We start from the raw sequence: 16870 nt of genomic DNA on the forward strand, positions 1-16870 counted from the left end.
ACAGGCAGTAATGTTGACTGCTGTGACAAAATAACTCCCCTTTATTCTTACAGTCATCAAAAAAGGATGTGGATGTATTTGTGGTTTCATTTACACAATTCACACAATTTAATTCTCACACTATATTTAATGGTATCTCAGAGAATGATTAGTCTTTAATGATACTAAGTGACTTTTCATTGTACCCATCAAATATTATTACATTGGGTCTGTTCATTATGAGCAAAATCTAAAATATAACAAGTAGACTTTCCTGAATATACATTTGTACCCTGAAAAATTACAGACTAGAAATAAAATTGGTTCTAATGTAGGCGAATCTTTTTCTGACAATTTTAATGTCTACACCAAAGCAGAAATCTGATCACTTGATACTGTTTCAATGTTAATTACATTTTATAACTAGTGTACTCCTTAGCATTAATATTCCATTGAAAGAAACATCTTTCTCAAAAATAATTTGATAATCATCTAGTTAGTCCAAATTTTATGATTAAGCATCTCGTGTTGATTTTATATAAGTGTTTTATTCTTTCTGCAAAACAGGTTTTTCCATCCTTGGTTTCTACTGGTTTTGAATGTCTCCTAACTTTGAGAAATGAAATTTTTTATTGAGTACCAAAATATTTAAATCATTTGAAGAAGTTAACAGTGATGAAACGTCTCTCATGCAAAAGAAAATTCATTTCTTCTCTTTCCAGTTTTTGAAGAATTTCCCCATTGTGTATCCTTCGATACTCAAGTCTTTCCTCTATACACACATATTTGTGTGCAGGCATAATTATACACATATTTTAAATGTTTCTATTATATAAATTGTCCTATGCCTTGATCACTTCACATTTTTACTCACAACTTTTTATGCAAACGTGGTAGTAACAGAGACATAAGGAACTTGGAGTTGCTTTATAAAACCACTTCAGAAACTAATAGTATTAAAACAGGACATAAGCATACACTAAGATTCTATAATTCAATCCCTATCAAATTCTAACAGACACACATTTACCAAAAGAGACATGTGCCTTGTGAGACCCAAATTCAAAACAATTCCAAATGCTTTTCAACTGGAGAACAAATACTTATCAAAATCATATTCACTAACTTATACACAGTAGTAGGCTAATGAAGACGAATTACTAATTCTGTATTATGAAAAACAGGCCTGTTTCAAATGTGATGTCTAACAGCCACTCTTTAAGGTAAAGGAGAAATTTAACAGTGGATGAGAAACAAACTACTTTTGAAAACTCCTTATTAGGAGAACATTTTTAAATGTTTGAAAATAAACGTTTAAGTTATATGACTTTATCAAGCATATGTCTTTAAAACATTGAAGAAAAATTTCTAACCTGTTTAAGACTTTCAAATCTTTCAAATTTTAAAACCCTTCAGTTTCAAAGGTATTTGTTAAGATATCAAAATAGCATCAATTAAAATGAAAATATGTAAGGCATATTTTGATTTTTGTATAATGAATAGTGAATTTAAAACTAATTTCTAGTATATGACAGAAGCATCTAGTGATAAACTGCTATTTGGAAATAGTATTAAAAGTTTTTTTCACTATGAAAACTATTAAAACTTCATTTTAAAATAAACTGTTTTTAAGCCACTATAACAAGGTTGAAACAGGATTTTCAAAACTAATGAAACATACATTATCACTTTTTAGAATTGACATGGTTGTAGCACCATTTCAATTAGAGGAAAGTTTTTAAGTATTCCTTAAAAACATTATATTTAATATTAAACATTTAATCTACCTTTTAAATTTATGACCTTATATCTTCTATAAATCAGGTAATTATATACTTGCATACATATGTGTGAATATATGATAACATAAAAACACATTTAAAACATTTTGGGAAATATACATTGGTAATCAATTGACTAGAAAATCTCAAAGGACAAAACATTAATGTCTCCTTGTAATTATGCAGAAAATAAAATATGATTTCTCAAACTAACTGAAAACAAACATGTAGGGGTTGGGGATTTAGCTCAGCAGGGATAAGTGCCTGATTTGCAAGTGCATGGTCGTGAGTTCGAGCCTCGGTACCAATAAACAAAAACAAAAAAAAAAAAAAAAAAAAAGAAGACAAACATGTAAAATCTCTACACAAAATTTTGGGATGCTCTAGTATCAACAATGTCTATATATCATATAAACATCTGTCTCAAGTAGTGCATCTATATTGTAGAATATTTAATTCAATTAAAAACACCTTAATTTTTTTCCCACAAATTCTTAAACATTTGGAATCAGGGTGCCTGAGGAGAGAAAATTACCATAGACACATGGGCATTTCTCTTTCCTTAACATAAAAATGTAAAAAATACCACGTATCACCATGTACATTGAAATACTTGTCCTACGCTCTAACTTCGTTTAACATCATTAAGTGCCACAGTTTATTTCTTCTTTTATGATCTCATCATGGCTTAGAATATCTACTTACATTTTCATATCATACATTTCAAATGTGCAAGGTTCAACTGTGTCTCTAAAATTACTTTTGGAGCATCCATATCTAGGTCAATTTATAAAGCTTTCCATGTTCTCCCTTCTGGCATGGCATAAAATTCCCATGGGCAAAGCAGTAAAGTGCTTGCATCTATGTAAAGACTGTTAGAGTTTTTTGTGGGGGAAGGGGTACCAGAAATCAATGTTCTTAGAGGGTGTAACTAGACATTGGCTCATCTCCTGCTAAGTTATGATACAATGTATCCTACTAGCTCAGGTTTTCTAGATGTTACTGGCAGAATTATGCTGTAGTAAAATACAATCTCCATATTAATTCTTAAATTATTGTAAACTATTAACCACTTATGCATCTTCAATATTATCTCATGATTGTCACTGAAATAAAATGAGAATTCCACCCCAGATTATGATCATCCATTTATTTACTATATTCACCACTAAACTGTAAATTCCTAGCATGTAAAACTAGTCTAGTTCGTTTCTAGTGACTAGGTATCATGCCTAATACATAGTAGATATTCATGATTTTTAGGAAAATCAACAAATGTACCCTAGAAGGGTATGGTAGTGGGGCTGGGGATTTAGCTCAGTGGCATAAGGGTCTGCCAGGCAAGCGCGAGGTCACAAGTTCAATCCCCGGTACCCACACACACACACACACATACATACACACACACACACACACACACACACATGCACACACACACACACACGCACACACACACAAAGGGTACAGTAGAAAGCATAATAAACGGAAAGACTGTTTTCATACATAATAAGTATTTCTATTGTGAATTTTAAAATTCATCTAAAATTGCTTTCCTTTCAGTCTGCTATTTTTATATGTGGCTTTTGTAAACTTAAGGTAATAACTAATGACTATGGATGTTTTCACATAATAGCCCACTTTACGAAGTCAAAACCAAGAACGGTTTCCTTACTGCAGTCCCCCACTTCCCCACAGTACTGACCCTGGTAGCTGTGGACACACTTTTTGCCTACCTTTTACCTCAAGAGGGCGCTGCAGGAGCAGAGCAAGCGGATGCTTGGCTGAGACCCGAGGCGTTCTTGCACTACACACAGTTCTTAACCAACACACTTAGGGCTTTCTGGATGCATACTATTCCCCAAGCTCATTTCTAAAAGTGGTTTTCCCTTGTATCACATTAGAAAATTAGGGAGAAAAATGTTCTTTACTTTCGTGAACTTGTCTTCAACTTTAGAACCCACTAGAATGGACACTGTCTATCAAATACTTCATTCTATGTAGGGAATAAGTAAAATATAGGACAATGAATTACTTCTTAGGTGAGACCTACTGAGAAAATTATGTAAACTATAAATTTGCTTAAAAAGTATTTGCTAGGATGGTTCAAGTACATCATTATGTATGAAAAAGAGAAAAGCAAAGACTTTACTCATCTTTTAAAGACTACTTTGATCACAGGCATATCTGTTTTGAATTACTAAATAAAATCGTGCACATCACTTATTTTTATTCATTGTTTATAATATACAAAAATAAAAATATAAACATAGTATTTAAACATTGACAGCTAAATAATAAACCTTATTTTTTAAGACTCATGTTAGTGTTTTTAAAGAATTACTATCTAAAAATAGCATTAGCTTATACACATATCAAATAAAATTATGAAAAAATACACTACTCAGCAATAAAATGTTTAATAAGAAAAACAAACTCATTAAGAAAAATAGCACCAAAAAAGGAGGCATTCATTACAATACAACGTCTGATCAGTGACAGAATATTTTAGGTGTTGATTCAATCAGTAAAAATAAAACATACATGCAGATTATGCACAGCACAAAGCAACATACATCATTAATAAACAAGGGTTAAAATACAACCATTTCACAATGACTAATCACAAAAATACAGAAATTAAATTAACAGGCATAAGTTAAGGTTTATTTATTTTCATTATTGCAGAATAACATTTCCTACATCATGGAGAAAAATTAGGTGTATTCTTACAGCTTTCTAATAGTAACTTATGATTTGGCACTTTCTATTTTTATTTCCCTTTAAAATGAAAAGAGATTTCATTCACATACCTACACAGGCACACATATATTCTCTTAATTTTCTAACTTAATGAACAAGATATGTTGAAAATAAAATTATTCATGAAAGAATATTAATCTGGTATGTTGAAAAAGGTACTCTGAAGTTTAGAAAATACGTAGCAACACTAAAAGGACTAAAAATGATACTTGCTTTTGATATCAAAACTTCAGATCCCCTAAATCCTTTTAATATAAAAGGCTGGCTGAACAAATAAATAATCTTTATATGATAAAAGAAATTCAGGCACTCTAATATATATATGTACTATACACATGTAGTGAAGTAAATAAATAAGTTTGTAAACATTCTGATAAAAACATTTATGATTTTAAAAACATTTTCAATTTATCAAAAAAAAATATTACAGTTCTTCACTAGTGCAAAGACTGAATTATTCAAAGAATTTCTTTTGGAAGAGACATCCAGTAAACAATTAAGAAATTTTGTACTTATTTCTTACTATTTCATAATTTGTAGGGATTACTATTTTCTTTTATTATTTACTTTGTAAGATAAAAAAAGTCACCTATGCACAAAAATTTAATGAAAACTCAAGTTTTTCATTCATGTACAAAAGGTAGCACAAAGCAAGTATATTGGAATATAGTATTAGGTACATTCCAACACAATATATAAATACCATGTAAGATATTTATACAAGGTTAGTAAACCTTAACATGTTTTAAAATATCAAATGAAGGGTGAAAAATATGGATTTAAAACTGTCCCAAAAAGACTATTTCTAATAAATTTCATGTTAAGCTTGTTTAGTAAATACAACAGGGATCAGGAAATTTTCTGGATTTTTATTAATTCCCATGAAGAGACAGTATTTTGAAGCAGCAATTTTATTTTACAATACTCCTAATGAAGTTAAATTGTTATATTGCTTAAAACATCAGGCACACTTTGACTATAAATGTGAATTTTAGTCTTCACTTAATTTAACTATCATGGCTTAAAATCTCATATAATTTCATTGTAAAAGTTTGTTTTGAGAAAAACAGAGGCAAGTGTCAAGAACTGGTTAAAAACTAGAGTTACAATTTTTTCCAAGTAAAGAATGGCTTTGCTCTATAAGCCTAGTTATAAATAGATTATAGACTTAAATCAGTTCTTCATCTGAAAGAAATGTACTGTTGTTCATGATTTTAAAAGACAAAGTTAGGGATCATAGTTATAGTTCAGCAATATCCTGAGTTTGAGTCCAACAGACAAAGGTGATCAAAATGTTAATTTCAATATATTTCTATATAAATTATTCCTCAAAGCCTGGATATTTGAAGAACACTAGAAAAATAAGCTAGTCATGAGTAATATTTGAGCTTTGTCTACAATTCTAAAAAATAACGCTAGAAGGTTAAAATATTCCCATACCACAGTAAATTCACATAATGGGAAAAAGTGAATATTCATATAAATAATTACATAAATCACACTTTCTCATGATGTATTTAACAAACTGTAAACAATTTATGTAAGTAAACCTTTCTATCTTTTCTTTAACATAGTATTTTCACATTTCCAAACAAAACAGTAAGTTTAACAATGATAAAAACAAGTATTAAAAGAATGGTTTTTTGCTTCTGTATCAGTTACTGGACATAGACAGACAAAAGCCACATACAATTATCTGCTCAAACAATACATAGCTTAACTCGTCATTATTACATGCACAATGTTAACATTATGTACAAATGTAAATAGCAAGACATTTCTGGTTAATTAGAGGGCAAGCCAAAGATGTAATGGGGGAAACTATTTCCTTTAGAACAGGACTATGGTTCAAAATTCACAAGTAAAAATAAATACATACAAAAGCATTATATATTACTGTACTTGAATGGATTCCTCAATTTATCAAGCTTAATAACACAAGCTAAGGTGGCTAATGGTCTGCTCTTTTAAAAACAATTACAGTTACAGTGTGTGGGTTTCACAATGTATAAGGAGAGGAAATGAAAAGGAAAGGGGCATAGTAATAAAGCAACCATAAGGTAAAACTAGGAATGCTATCGTACCGATTTCCATGGTCCCCGACGCCATGACACATCATCAGGGCAAGCGTGCACATGGCATTGTACCACGCTAGGTGGCTTGTTCAGCGTTTCACAGTTGTGCTCTTGCGACACTTGGCCATTGGGGAACTGACATATTACAAATCTTGACTTTATTCCTCCTCCACATGTTTGTGTACACTAAAAATAAGAATAGAAAATTCAATGTTATGCAGCTTTAGAGAGACTGTTCTATTCCTTTATTCAATGTTAAAATGGGATTAGCAACACTAGACTTTAAAGTTTACTTCTTCCTAATTTTAATCATTTTCTCTAGTTAAAAAAAAATCAAAGTTTTAATTCCATGATTTAAAAAAATGATATTCTGATTATTAGTACAATATGATGTTTGAATGAGGTATCAAAGATCTATATGATAATGTTAGCGGGGTAAACCAGACACAAATTAATTTATCTAGTAAGTATTAATTTTATAATGGATGCTATCTAATAAATGGATTATAGTGTATTCATGAGTGCTAATAAGCTAATAAAGATATTCAGCACATACTATATGAAAATAGTGGGTAACAAAGTAGTTTGTACTATGAATCTAATAACATAACCCACATTCAACAAGACTAGCAGGAAGTATATTAAAATGGTAAAAGTTCTTGTTTCTTTATGTTTTTTTCATATGACTTGAAGTTTCAAAATGAACATACTTAAATGGAGAAATAATGAAGTAACTATAATTTGGAAAATAGTCCATTCTTTAAAATGTTTTTGATGTTTAATAACATCTAGTCAAAGTGTATCTATTTGAGTTCCAAGTTTTTATGAGAAATTTTATATAAAAATCATTAAACAAATCATTTGACTAAATTATATGACCTATAAAATTAATATATTTGTTTCTTATTCTTATACATCCAAAATATGGATGGAAATAATATTCAGAGTGACTTTATTTTTCCCCCGGGACTGGAGATTGAGCTATATCCTTGTCCCTTTTTTAGTTTTTATTTGAGATAAAGTCTTGTTAAGCCATAGAGTCACCTAAGTGGGGCTGGGTCATGCAATCCTCCTGCCTTTCCCCATCACAGCACTGGGACTATAGGGTGCACTACCAGTTTTCAAGTAACCATGCAAAAAATTATATTTCCAGTGTCTATAGTTGTCTGACTTAAAGGAAAAGATTCATAAAGTAAACAACTTAGCAATAGGATGAAACATGGTCTAAACATCAAACTTTTTTCTATGTTTCTAACAACCCAATTTCTAAGAAATGTAAATAATAACTTAGTAAGGATAAAAGGATATTAGTAGTTCAAGCATACTGGCAGGCTCATCAGGTTTTGTTCCAAAATCAGGAATACTTGTGAGAAAGGGACTTACATCACACAAGAATATCTATTAAAACAACAATTATAACCATTCAGTTAGCCTGGCATGGTGGTACACTGTAATCCCTGTAATCCCAGCACTCGGGAGGCAGAGACAGGAGGATTGTTGCAAGTTGAGACCAGTGTGGGTTACAAGGTGGTGAGTTCAAGGCCTGCCTGAACTGCATGTGAGACCCTGACTCGAAAGAAAGAAAGAAAGAAAGAAAGAAAGAAAGAAAGAAAGAGAAAGAAAGCAAGAAAATGAAAAGTAAAAGGAAAAAACCTCTTCCCATTATAGCATAGTGAAGTAATATCCCACTGTATCCAATGACATATAGTACTTTACTTTTACTCTCCAGAGGTGTAACTATCTCCACAAATGCAGGGAATATCTGGCTTACTTCTCCCCAGCTGCCATAGTTCCAGCGTGGACAAGGTCCCAAATCACAGTGCTTTGACTCTGGTGGCTTTGAGGCAGCATCACAGAAACTGGCACTTTGTCCGTTTCCATCCTGGCAGACCACAACCCTGTGCTGAAGACCCCCAGCACAGCTGCGAGAGCACTGGCAGGGAGAAAGCACAGAAACACACAACTGCAGATTCCACACCACGAAACAGAGCAACAAAACCACAGACTCAGCCAGAAGCAAACTCAGCTTTAAAATCACCCTCACTAGAATCACAATCAGAATCAAGAAAGTCTGTTAGAGCACTTGCGTTTCACTGAAGGTTTTCCTAGAAATCATTTGTCCTAGGGAAGAATCCTTCACCCTCATCCTGAGTACAGTATAAGGAAAAAGAATTTAAAGTTTTATGGACTCACTGTGAAGGCATAAAACATACAAGATAGCATTACGTTTCTTCTTTGGTGTTTTCTTATTATTTTCTTCATTAATCACATGTAAAATTGCTACCAAAATAGCAAATGTATTGCTACCACAATAATATTTATTATCAGCATTTTTAGTCTTTCTTCCAAAAAGGTTTTCCTTTGTTTTTATTATAATGGACTCTAATCAGATAGTTTTTAAGTGTATTCCTCTGTGATCAAAATATCACATTAATATATGTGCAATAAGAACTCTGGGAATTTGTACCCAGCATTAAAATTGCTTAATACTTTTAGATTTAAGTTACATATCATCAGATAAATTAAACATTAAAGCAGGTAAAGAGCTGTAACATAAAAGTTACAAGACTAATATAACTCAGTAATGGTGGCTTACTGATCCCCAGGGCCCTGTCCTCCACTGGTCTCCTCTGATTGACAGATGGCCTCCTTGATCTTGATTATCTTCAGGTTTGTGAGGAAAGTTCCTGCCTGGGAAATAGCTGGGCTGCTCAGAGGAACTAGGAAAGTGGCTGTATGTAACGGGGCAGGCTGCCAGGTTGCATTCTTGTTCTGCCGAAGGACGAACTTCAGGATCACAAAAACTCTCATCCGTTGGCTGGTGGTAGCTGATGCACAAAACTTGTCTAGTTGTTTTTCCATGGCCACAGGAAGCTGAACACTTATAAAAAGGACAGTCAATATTTACAATGTAATATACTATATTAGTGTTATATTAAATATGAAATATTATAAAATTGTACTACTTATATTTTAATAAGAAAACTCACAGGTGACCAATTTTCTGCATGCCATTCTCCACAAGGACTAAAGCAGACATACATTTCAGCAGGTCTGGGTAAGTGGGCACAATATGCTTCATCTGCTATTGCATCCTGAGCATCGCGACAGCTTACGTAACGGGCTTGACTACCTCTTCCACAAGATACAGAGCACTTAAAAAAAAAAAAAAAAAAATCAAACCATAATGAGTGCCTTTCTCCTCAGAGCTGTTATATTTCTAAAAGGCCCTTTCCTAAAAAACCATAAATTAGAAATACTATCACCTACCATCATTTATGAGTCAAGTACAGATGGGGCCAGTAAGTATTCCAGTTTACACAGTAAATTTCACACAGCAGATATAATAATTTAATGAAAATAATGATTTGAAATAATGCTTACATATCAACGGTAAAGGTATTGAAAATATTTTGTGTAAGAGAATCTTATCATTAAAAATAACCTTGAAAGACTCAAGTAATAAAGTGTCTATGACCTCATAAGCAAAATGTAAGAGTAAAGCAAATTCTATACTCTAAATAGACTTTTTAAAGGACTAAAGCAATAGAATATCTAAATGATCATAAGTAAAATATAAGAGTAAAGCAAATTATATATTTCAAATACATTAAAGCCTAAAGTTCAGAAAAACTACAAATGCAAGTAGTTTAAAGTTGAAAAATACCTATCAGCACATGTGTTTCTCATAACAACATAAACATAACAGTATTTTTATCATTTTGTACTTTAGAAAATAAACCTTAAAGATGTCCACAAAGATGTCAAAGACACAGGCCTTTTCAAAAGTAAAGTAAGATTTAGCTATTAAATTACCTAATCCTAAATCCTGTGCTTCTTCCATACCCTCAAAGTATTTCAGAATTACTGCATACATGAACTTGGGGAGATCTGGAACAACTATTTTGTCAATGTCTCAAAGCTTCTGTAAAAGTAACAGAGGTGTTTAAATGAGTTCACTTACTGGGGTCCAAGATCCATGCCGCCATTGTGCCATCTTTGTCATGGGAAGAGCTGGTAATGATGTGGTCCCCATGTTAGGGGCAATTAGGCAAGGTATAACTATACAGTCCTGTTCCAAAGGGGAAAAAAAGCATGTCATAGAACATCATTTAATTACCATGCCAATTTATATAAAATCTGATACTTTATCTCATTTTTTACATGCTTAATTCAAGAACAGCTGCATACAAGTAGATGACCTAAAGGTTATTACAATACAAAGTAGTTATATACTAATCATAGAAAATAAGATTCTCAATCTAAAATCCTTACTTTTGAAGGCACACAAAACTCTACCTTAAAAATCAAGAGGTCATCACATTCATAATAAGAAATAATATATCTCATACAGGTGAGAAAATACGAATATATAAATTAACTGGTCTAATGACAGAGTAAAATATTTCATAATAATGCTATAAAATACCTGATAAAAACAAAAATAGTAAATATTACATCTCTCATGCACACTTTTAGATATATAAATTGAAGTGGGAAAAGTGGATATAAAATAATTCGAACAGATCAATAATCTTTCTGTATGAAAAATATTTTTTGTTCTAATCTATGAAGAGGTTTCCTTTACCTGTCTGTCACCTGGATGGCTGGCTCCCTGGCATTCTGCATCATCTAATACTGCATTGAACTGCTCACTGACACATTTAACAGCACGCATCTGATACCCATGTCCACAGGTGGCTGAACACTACAAGAAAAAAAAAAAATACACAGATATAAAGAACCATTGTTTTCAAAGTTACATAAACTCTTTTAATGACTACATAGTAATACATGGCACACATAACTTAAAGAGTAATGTGAATTGTGGCTCATGTTTTAGAGGGTTCAGTCCATGGCTCCAAAGCAGAAACCATATGGTAGAAGAGCAAGGAGAGGAAAGCTACACACTGCATGGTGGCCAGGAAACAGAGAAAAAAAGGAAAAAGCCAGAAGCAAGAATATATCTTCCCCTATAATGTCACAACTCTAGTGACCTGCCTCCAACCAGAACTTCTCCCCTAACAGCAAGTGATCTATGAGTGAACCCATCAGCATGCCAACCACTGATGAGGAAAGGATATCCATGAGCCAATCACCTTCTATATGAATCTTTTAGGGGACATGTTGGTTCTAAACTGTAACACATAGCTAATAATATATCTTCATTAGATCTTTTACCCAGACTTCATACAGATTTGAAACCTAAAACTAGCATATTCAATTAATATGCTCCTTTATTCAAATTAACTTCATAGATATTACTAACACACTGATGTTAACAAAACATACCAGGTATTATTAATGTATCTTTTAAAAATTGTAACTATAGAATTACTGATAGAGATGTGATTTTTTTGAGGTACAACCAATACAATTTAAAGAAACAAAACACTTTTTCAAACTTAACCTGATGTATGTTATTTAGTATATTAAGTAAGTATCAGAAAAGAACAAGGCAGATTCCTAGTTAAGGAGATGAGAGAAGACTTCCATCAGCTGTGCAATCTCTGCAGGGTCACAAGCCACCCACCCTCACCCAGCCTAAGCATTGCTCATTGTGCAGTTTTCTAGCTCATGGCCAGTAAACATCTAAACATAATACAGTAAAACTACCACTGTAAACACCAGGCATGAAAATACTTACAGTTTAAACAAAGCTGATGAAAACTTAAGATTTATAGCATCTTTGTTAACTTAAGTGAATTCACAAGCAAAGATGAAATACTTACCACAACAAAATTAGCATGAATGTCAAAATTTTACATATAAAGATATTTATTTCAGGGTTATATTCCTAATAAATCAACCCATATTTCACTGAATCTGGTATGTAGGCAGCTGATATATCCCACCTTTCCTGCTATTCTGTAAAGATGGATCAAATGAGAAGAACCTATTTCATATACTCACAGAACCCCATGGTCCTACTTGCCAGGAAGCACATGGATGAAGTTCACATGGTCTCAGAGATTCAGGTTTGGTACTTGGATTGCAGAAACTATCACCCAACCGATCTTCATTCAGTTGACACCATACCTGCCTCTGTTTTGTTCCTTTTCCACATGTAACAAGACACTGTAAGAAATCAGCACAAATGCATTACACAGTGATGTAATGGTCCATATGCATATTAAAATATGCAAATTGGAAGACTATTCCTAAGTGTATTTCTCCACTCCTCCAGAGATATTCACTGAATAACATCAGCCAACTCTAATTTCTGCTACCAAGCCCCACTAAAATATTTATTTGCCTAGAAACAAAGATGCAAAGCTAAGCTTAAAATAATTATATGACCCAGAATGCCATGGGCAGTAACACATTCTTATAAAAATAGTCATAGGGTAAAAATCAGAAAATGTCATTTCTAGTTTGTGAACAATTTAAGGACACATCATTTTTATGCTTTTATTTCCTTGATAATAAAGCTGCTTATAAAATGATAGACTTTTTAAAAATGTTAGCATGATGCTTTTCTAACTAGTTTTAACAGTTCTAAGCCTCATATGTGTAATGTTACCTCACTCCACTCACTAATAGCCCAGCTAGGACAGGAAAACTCATTGCAATTCTCTAGCAGCACACGGGGAAGTTCTTGACATTCTCTGTCAGCAACGCGGTGGCCAAAGTTGTTCACACAGTAAGATTCTCGGGTCTTTTCTCCTCCTCCACAACTTCTGGAACACTGATTCAAAAGCAAAACAAAACAAAAAGAGGTGACTTTTGGAAATAAAAAAACAAGCCAAAAATTTTTAATTAAGATTATTGGTATAATTTAGAAATACATACTGATCACATGCACCATAGGAAACTTTTATCTGCACATGATATATCTTAGTTTCTCTTTTTTTCTCCTACACCCTTCTTCCTCTCATTATTTACAAAGCTTTGCTTCATCTTATTTTTTTTTTCTTTTTCCTCACCTCCTTCTTTCAGTTCCTATTTCCTTTTGAACAATTTCTTTCTATTTCACAATATCTTTTTTTTGGGTTGTTGTTACCAGGGATCGAACTCACGACCTTATGCTTGTCAGGCAGGCATATTTCATAATATCTATTATACATTTTGGTTCAAGCCAAATAAACTTTAGAAAATAGATTTCAGAAAAATATAAATGTTTAGTTAGAAAAAATGTGCTAACTTAATCTTCAACCATAAGTTTTACTGTACCTGGGACCACTCTGAATAATGCCATCTTATCAAGACACAGTCACCATGGCATGATTCTCGGGTAGGAGGTTTCAGTTGGTCACTGCAGTAGTGGTCATCTACTGGAACAGTCTGTCCTTTGTGAACAGAATACCTCATGCATTGGACATCCAAGGACCTATATCCTTGGCCACAGTGAGATGAACAGTCACTTTTGCCAATGATGTGCCACCTAGGAAAAAAAGATGCTAACACATAGGAGGTGTTCTCAATAGCACTAACAAACAAAGAGATTCAGAGAGATATGATGCAGACTTTAAAATTCTAAGAGCTGACAAACAAGCACCCTAAAGTAATGGATATATCACTAAAGGGACTAAAAAGTTCTTAGAGCTCATATAGCCCAAACTTTCATTTTACACATAAGAAAAAAAGCCCAAGGAGATTTTACCTTCCAATGGTATAAATAATTAAATTTTTTGTCAGAAATCCACTTTTTTCTAAATAAGATCATATTTACTCACAAAATACATAAAAATGGAACTGGTCTGGCTATGGCTGGAGACGGGAACCAACACTAAACTCACTGACCTCACCCTGACATTTGGTGACAACTTTGGATATATTTTCAAGGAACTCCAATTTCCCTCAAAGCCTTTGAAAACAACTGGCTTCAATCAACATTACCCAGTGACTTAGTAGCAGATTTAAGGCTGTATCAGAATGTGTCTGTCTGCCAATCAGGTCATCTCTCCTTACACAGGACCCGCTCAGAACTTGGATAAGTAAACAGGGATTGTCTGGGAATCTACTCAATAAATATAAAGCCTTTAAAAGTTGACAGAACAGTTTTATAAAGCAGATTTCTCTTTCTTTATACTCATCTAGTTTCCATTTAAATATGTTTGGAAGGAAAACATTTTTTCCACAAGCAAAAAGGCTACTTTGGGCCAAGGACATAGCTCAGCGGCACAAGTATCTGCCTGACAAATGCAAGGTCCTGAGTTCAGTGCATAGTACCCCTCCAAAAAAAAGCTACTTTCAGTAAAATTAACTCAATTAGAATCAAGTAATATATAAAACAATATGAATAAGGGAGCACAGAAATCATAAAGGTCATTTTCAATAGCATTTTCAATAGTAAAGAATTTTACTATGCTTCCCACAGCTTGGTTTTTGCTATCTTTGATCTAATCAAAAAAGCACTCTTATCCTTGTGGAATGCAAGAGGTTTTGGTTATCCTTGAATATTAAATATCACCTGCTACAATAAAAAAAAATTTAAAAATTGGGTTATTGTCCTCGGCACCAGTCCATTACCAATCATGCACACACAAACAACAAGAAACTTAGGTGGATTTGCAAACTTTCCTGCCATAATCTGGAAACTTGTTCCTTAGTAGTTAATAAAAGACATGCTAAAATATCAAGCAAATCAATCTATATATACCTCAATCCGCAAATCCTCAAACTTTATAAGTTTACCAGTTTGTATATTCAGTGGGAATTACAGAATCATAATACAAAATTTTGTATTTCAGATCTTTTAGATTACTATCTACCTGTATTGGTTTTACATACAAAATTGCTTCCATTCCCTACACAAACTATGGAGAACTGTAATCTGATATTTTTCTAATGTTATGAATAAAAATTCAAATTAGGTACTGGTTTTCACCACACATTATTGAGCCTGAAATTTCATAATGGCAGGGGTAGATGTTGGGAATCAATAACACACTCATTGTGTGTCAGGCACTGTGCTAAATGACTGACTCCTTATCTCACTATTAGCTAGTTCTACTACATACTGTTTACACCATACTTTAGATTTCCCTTACCTTAGTTCACAGTCGGTATTGCACTTTTCAGTTACAAACAATGGAAGTGGTAAGTGGTCACAATTTTGATCAGACACAACCATACGATCACTCTTACGAATACAGGTGATTTTTCTTCTATGAAAACCTTTGCCAAAGTCACACAGAAATTAAAAATTAAAGAAAAATTCAGATAAGTAGAGAATCCAAAATTTTTTAATTCTGATCACAGCTTAAAGGATTCAACTAAAGAAGCAAAATCTTTCATTGCCTCAAACTGAATAAACTACTATATTATGTTCACATAATCAAGAATTAATTTTTATTATAAGTAAGTTAAGGCCTGAGTGATTTGTAAGTTTGTTTAGTGAAGAGATGAAAGGAAGATGAAATAAGGTATAAAGTAGAAAGAAATCCATTACAGCTAAGATTGAGTAGTTTTGGGGGGAAATGAGTGGCTAGGCCTAGTGCTGATGCCATGTGATGTACTATAAATTCCAATTAGTTCTCTTTTTCTTTCCCTTCTGTCTTCAGAATGGCATTTCTCAGGTGGGACTGGTGTGTCGGCCTGGAATCACGAATGATAAAGGCATCAACTGACAAAAAAAGGTCGTGGTAGTGTTGCTTAAAGCACAGGGGATTTCTAGAGTAATGAAACTTCTCTAATAATTCAGTGATGGAAATATATCAGCATACATTGGTCAAAACCTATAGAATTTCCAGCAAAGAGTGAACCCAAATATAAAGTACAGGTTTCAGGAGAAAATAATATATCAAAATTGTTTCACTGATTATACACATGCACCTAAGACAAAAAATTAATATGTAAAGAATAGAATGGAGGGGAAGAAAAAGAGGGAATATTCAAGCTTCCTGTTTTTTCTGTTCAATTTTCCAAAACACTTAAAACTTCTATAAATAAAATCTACAAATTATTTTTTTAAAATCAGTGGACTGAGATACCAAGTTAGGGCAGTACCATAGCCAATCATCAAAGCATGAGATGAACAATAAATAAACCTTAATTTAAAGCACTGAAATTTGATATTGTTCACATGTAGCAGTAAACAGCGAAAGTAAACTAAGAGAAGTAGTCACGAGAAGCCAGAATAGTGTGAACTTACATTTTCTGCAGTGAGGCGACAGTACAGAATGTAAGAACAGATGAGATCAAATTCCTGCCTTATCAAAGCTCCACTTTGTACTTTCAGTTAACTAAACATGAACACATATACTTATCTTTGATCTTTCCCAAACACCCCTTAAAATATCTTTAAAGAATTTTGAAAGACATATATCTAAA

At 32.8% G+C, this 16870-nt stretch overlaps 1 protein-coding gene across 5 annotated transcripts in view; it reads right to left on the bottom strand.

Annotated features, from left to right (window-relative positions):
- Nucleotides 1-16870, bottom strand: part of Adamts20 (ADAM metallopeptidase with thrombospondin type 1 motif 20) — a 164573-nt gene that overhangs the window by 56641 nt on the left and 91062 nt on the right. For 4 of the 5 annotated variants that reach the window (XR_010049214.1, XM_063254584.1, XM_063254583.1 and 1 more), the window contains 10 exons: nucleotides 15589-15715; nucleotides 13769-13979; nucleotides 13119-13283; nucleotides 12509-12673; nucleotides 11184-11303; nucleotides 10560-10667; nucleotides 9586-9750; nucleotides 9192-9476; nucleotides 8367-8528; nucleotides 6605-6781 (listed from right to left, as the gene is read on the bottom strand). Coding sequence is in view for 3 of the 5 variants with exons in the window: in XM_063254584.1 (XP_063110654.1) it covers nucleotides 6605-6781; nucleotides 8367-8528; nucleotides 9192-9476; nucleotides 9586-9750; nucleotides 10560-10667; nucleotides 11184-11303; nucleotides 12509-12673; nucleotides 13119-13283; nucleotides 13769-13979; nucleotides 15589-15715 (1685 nt within the window). In the remaining 2 variants the exon portion in view is untranslated. Of the gene's footprint in view, nucleotides 1-6604; nucleotides 6782-8366; nucleotides 8529-9191; nucleotides 9477-9585; nucleotides 9751-10559; nucleotides 10668-11183; nucleotides 11304-12508; nucleotides 12674-13118; nucleotides 13284-13768; nucleotides 13980-15588; nucleotides 15716-16870 lie in introns of those variants that run through there. The other variant, XR_010049215.1, reaches the window with a different exon arrangement.

Source organism: Cavia porcellus, unplaced genomic scaffold, assembly GCF_034190915.1.
Source record: "Cavia porcellus strain 051 isolate PalLab524CR breed Dunkin Hartley unplaced genomic scaffold, mCavPor4.1 scaffold_8, whole genome shotgun sequence".
NCBI lineage: Eukaryota > Metazoa > Chordata > Mammalia > Rodentia > Caviidae > Cavia > Cavia porcellus.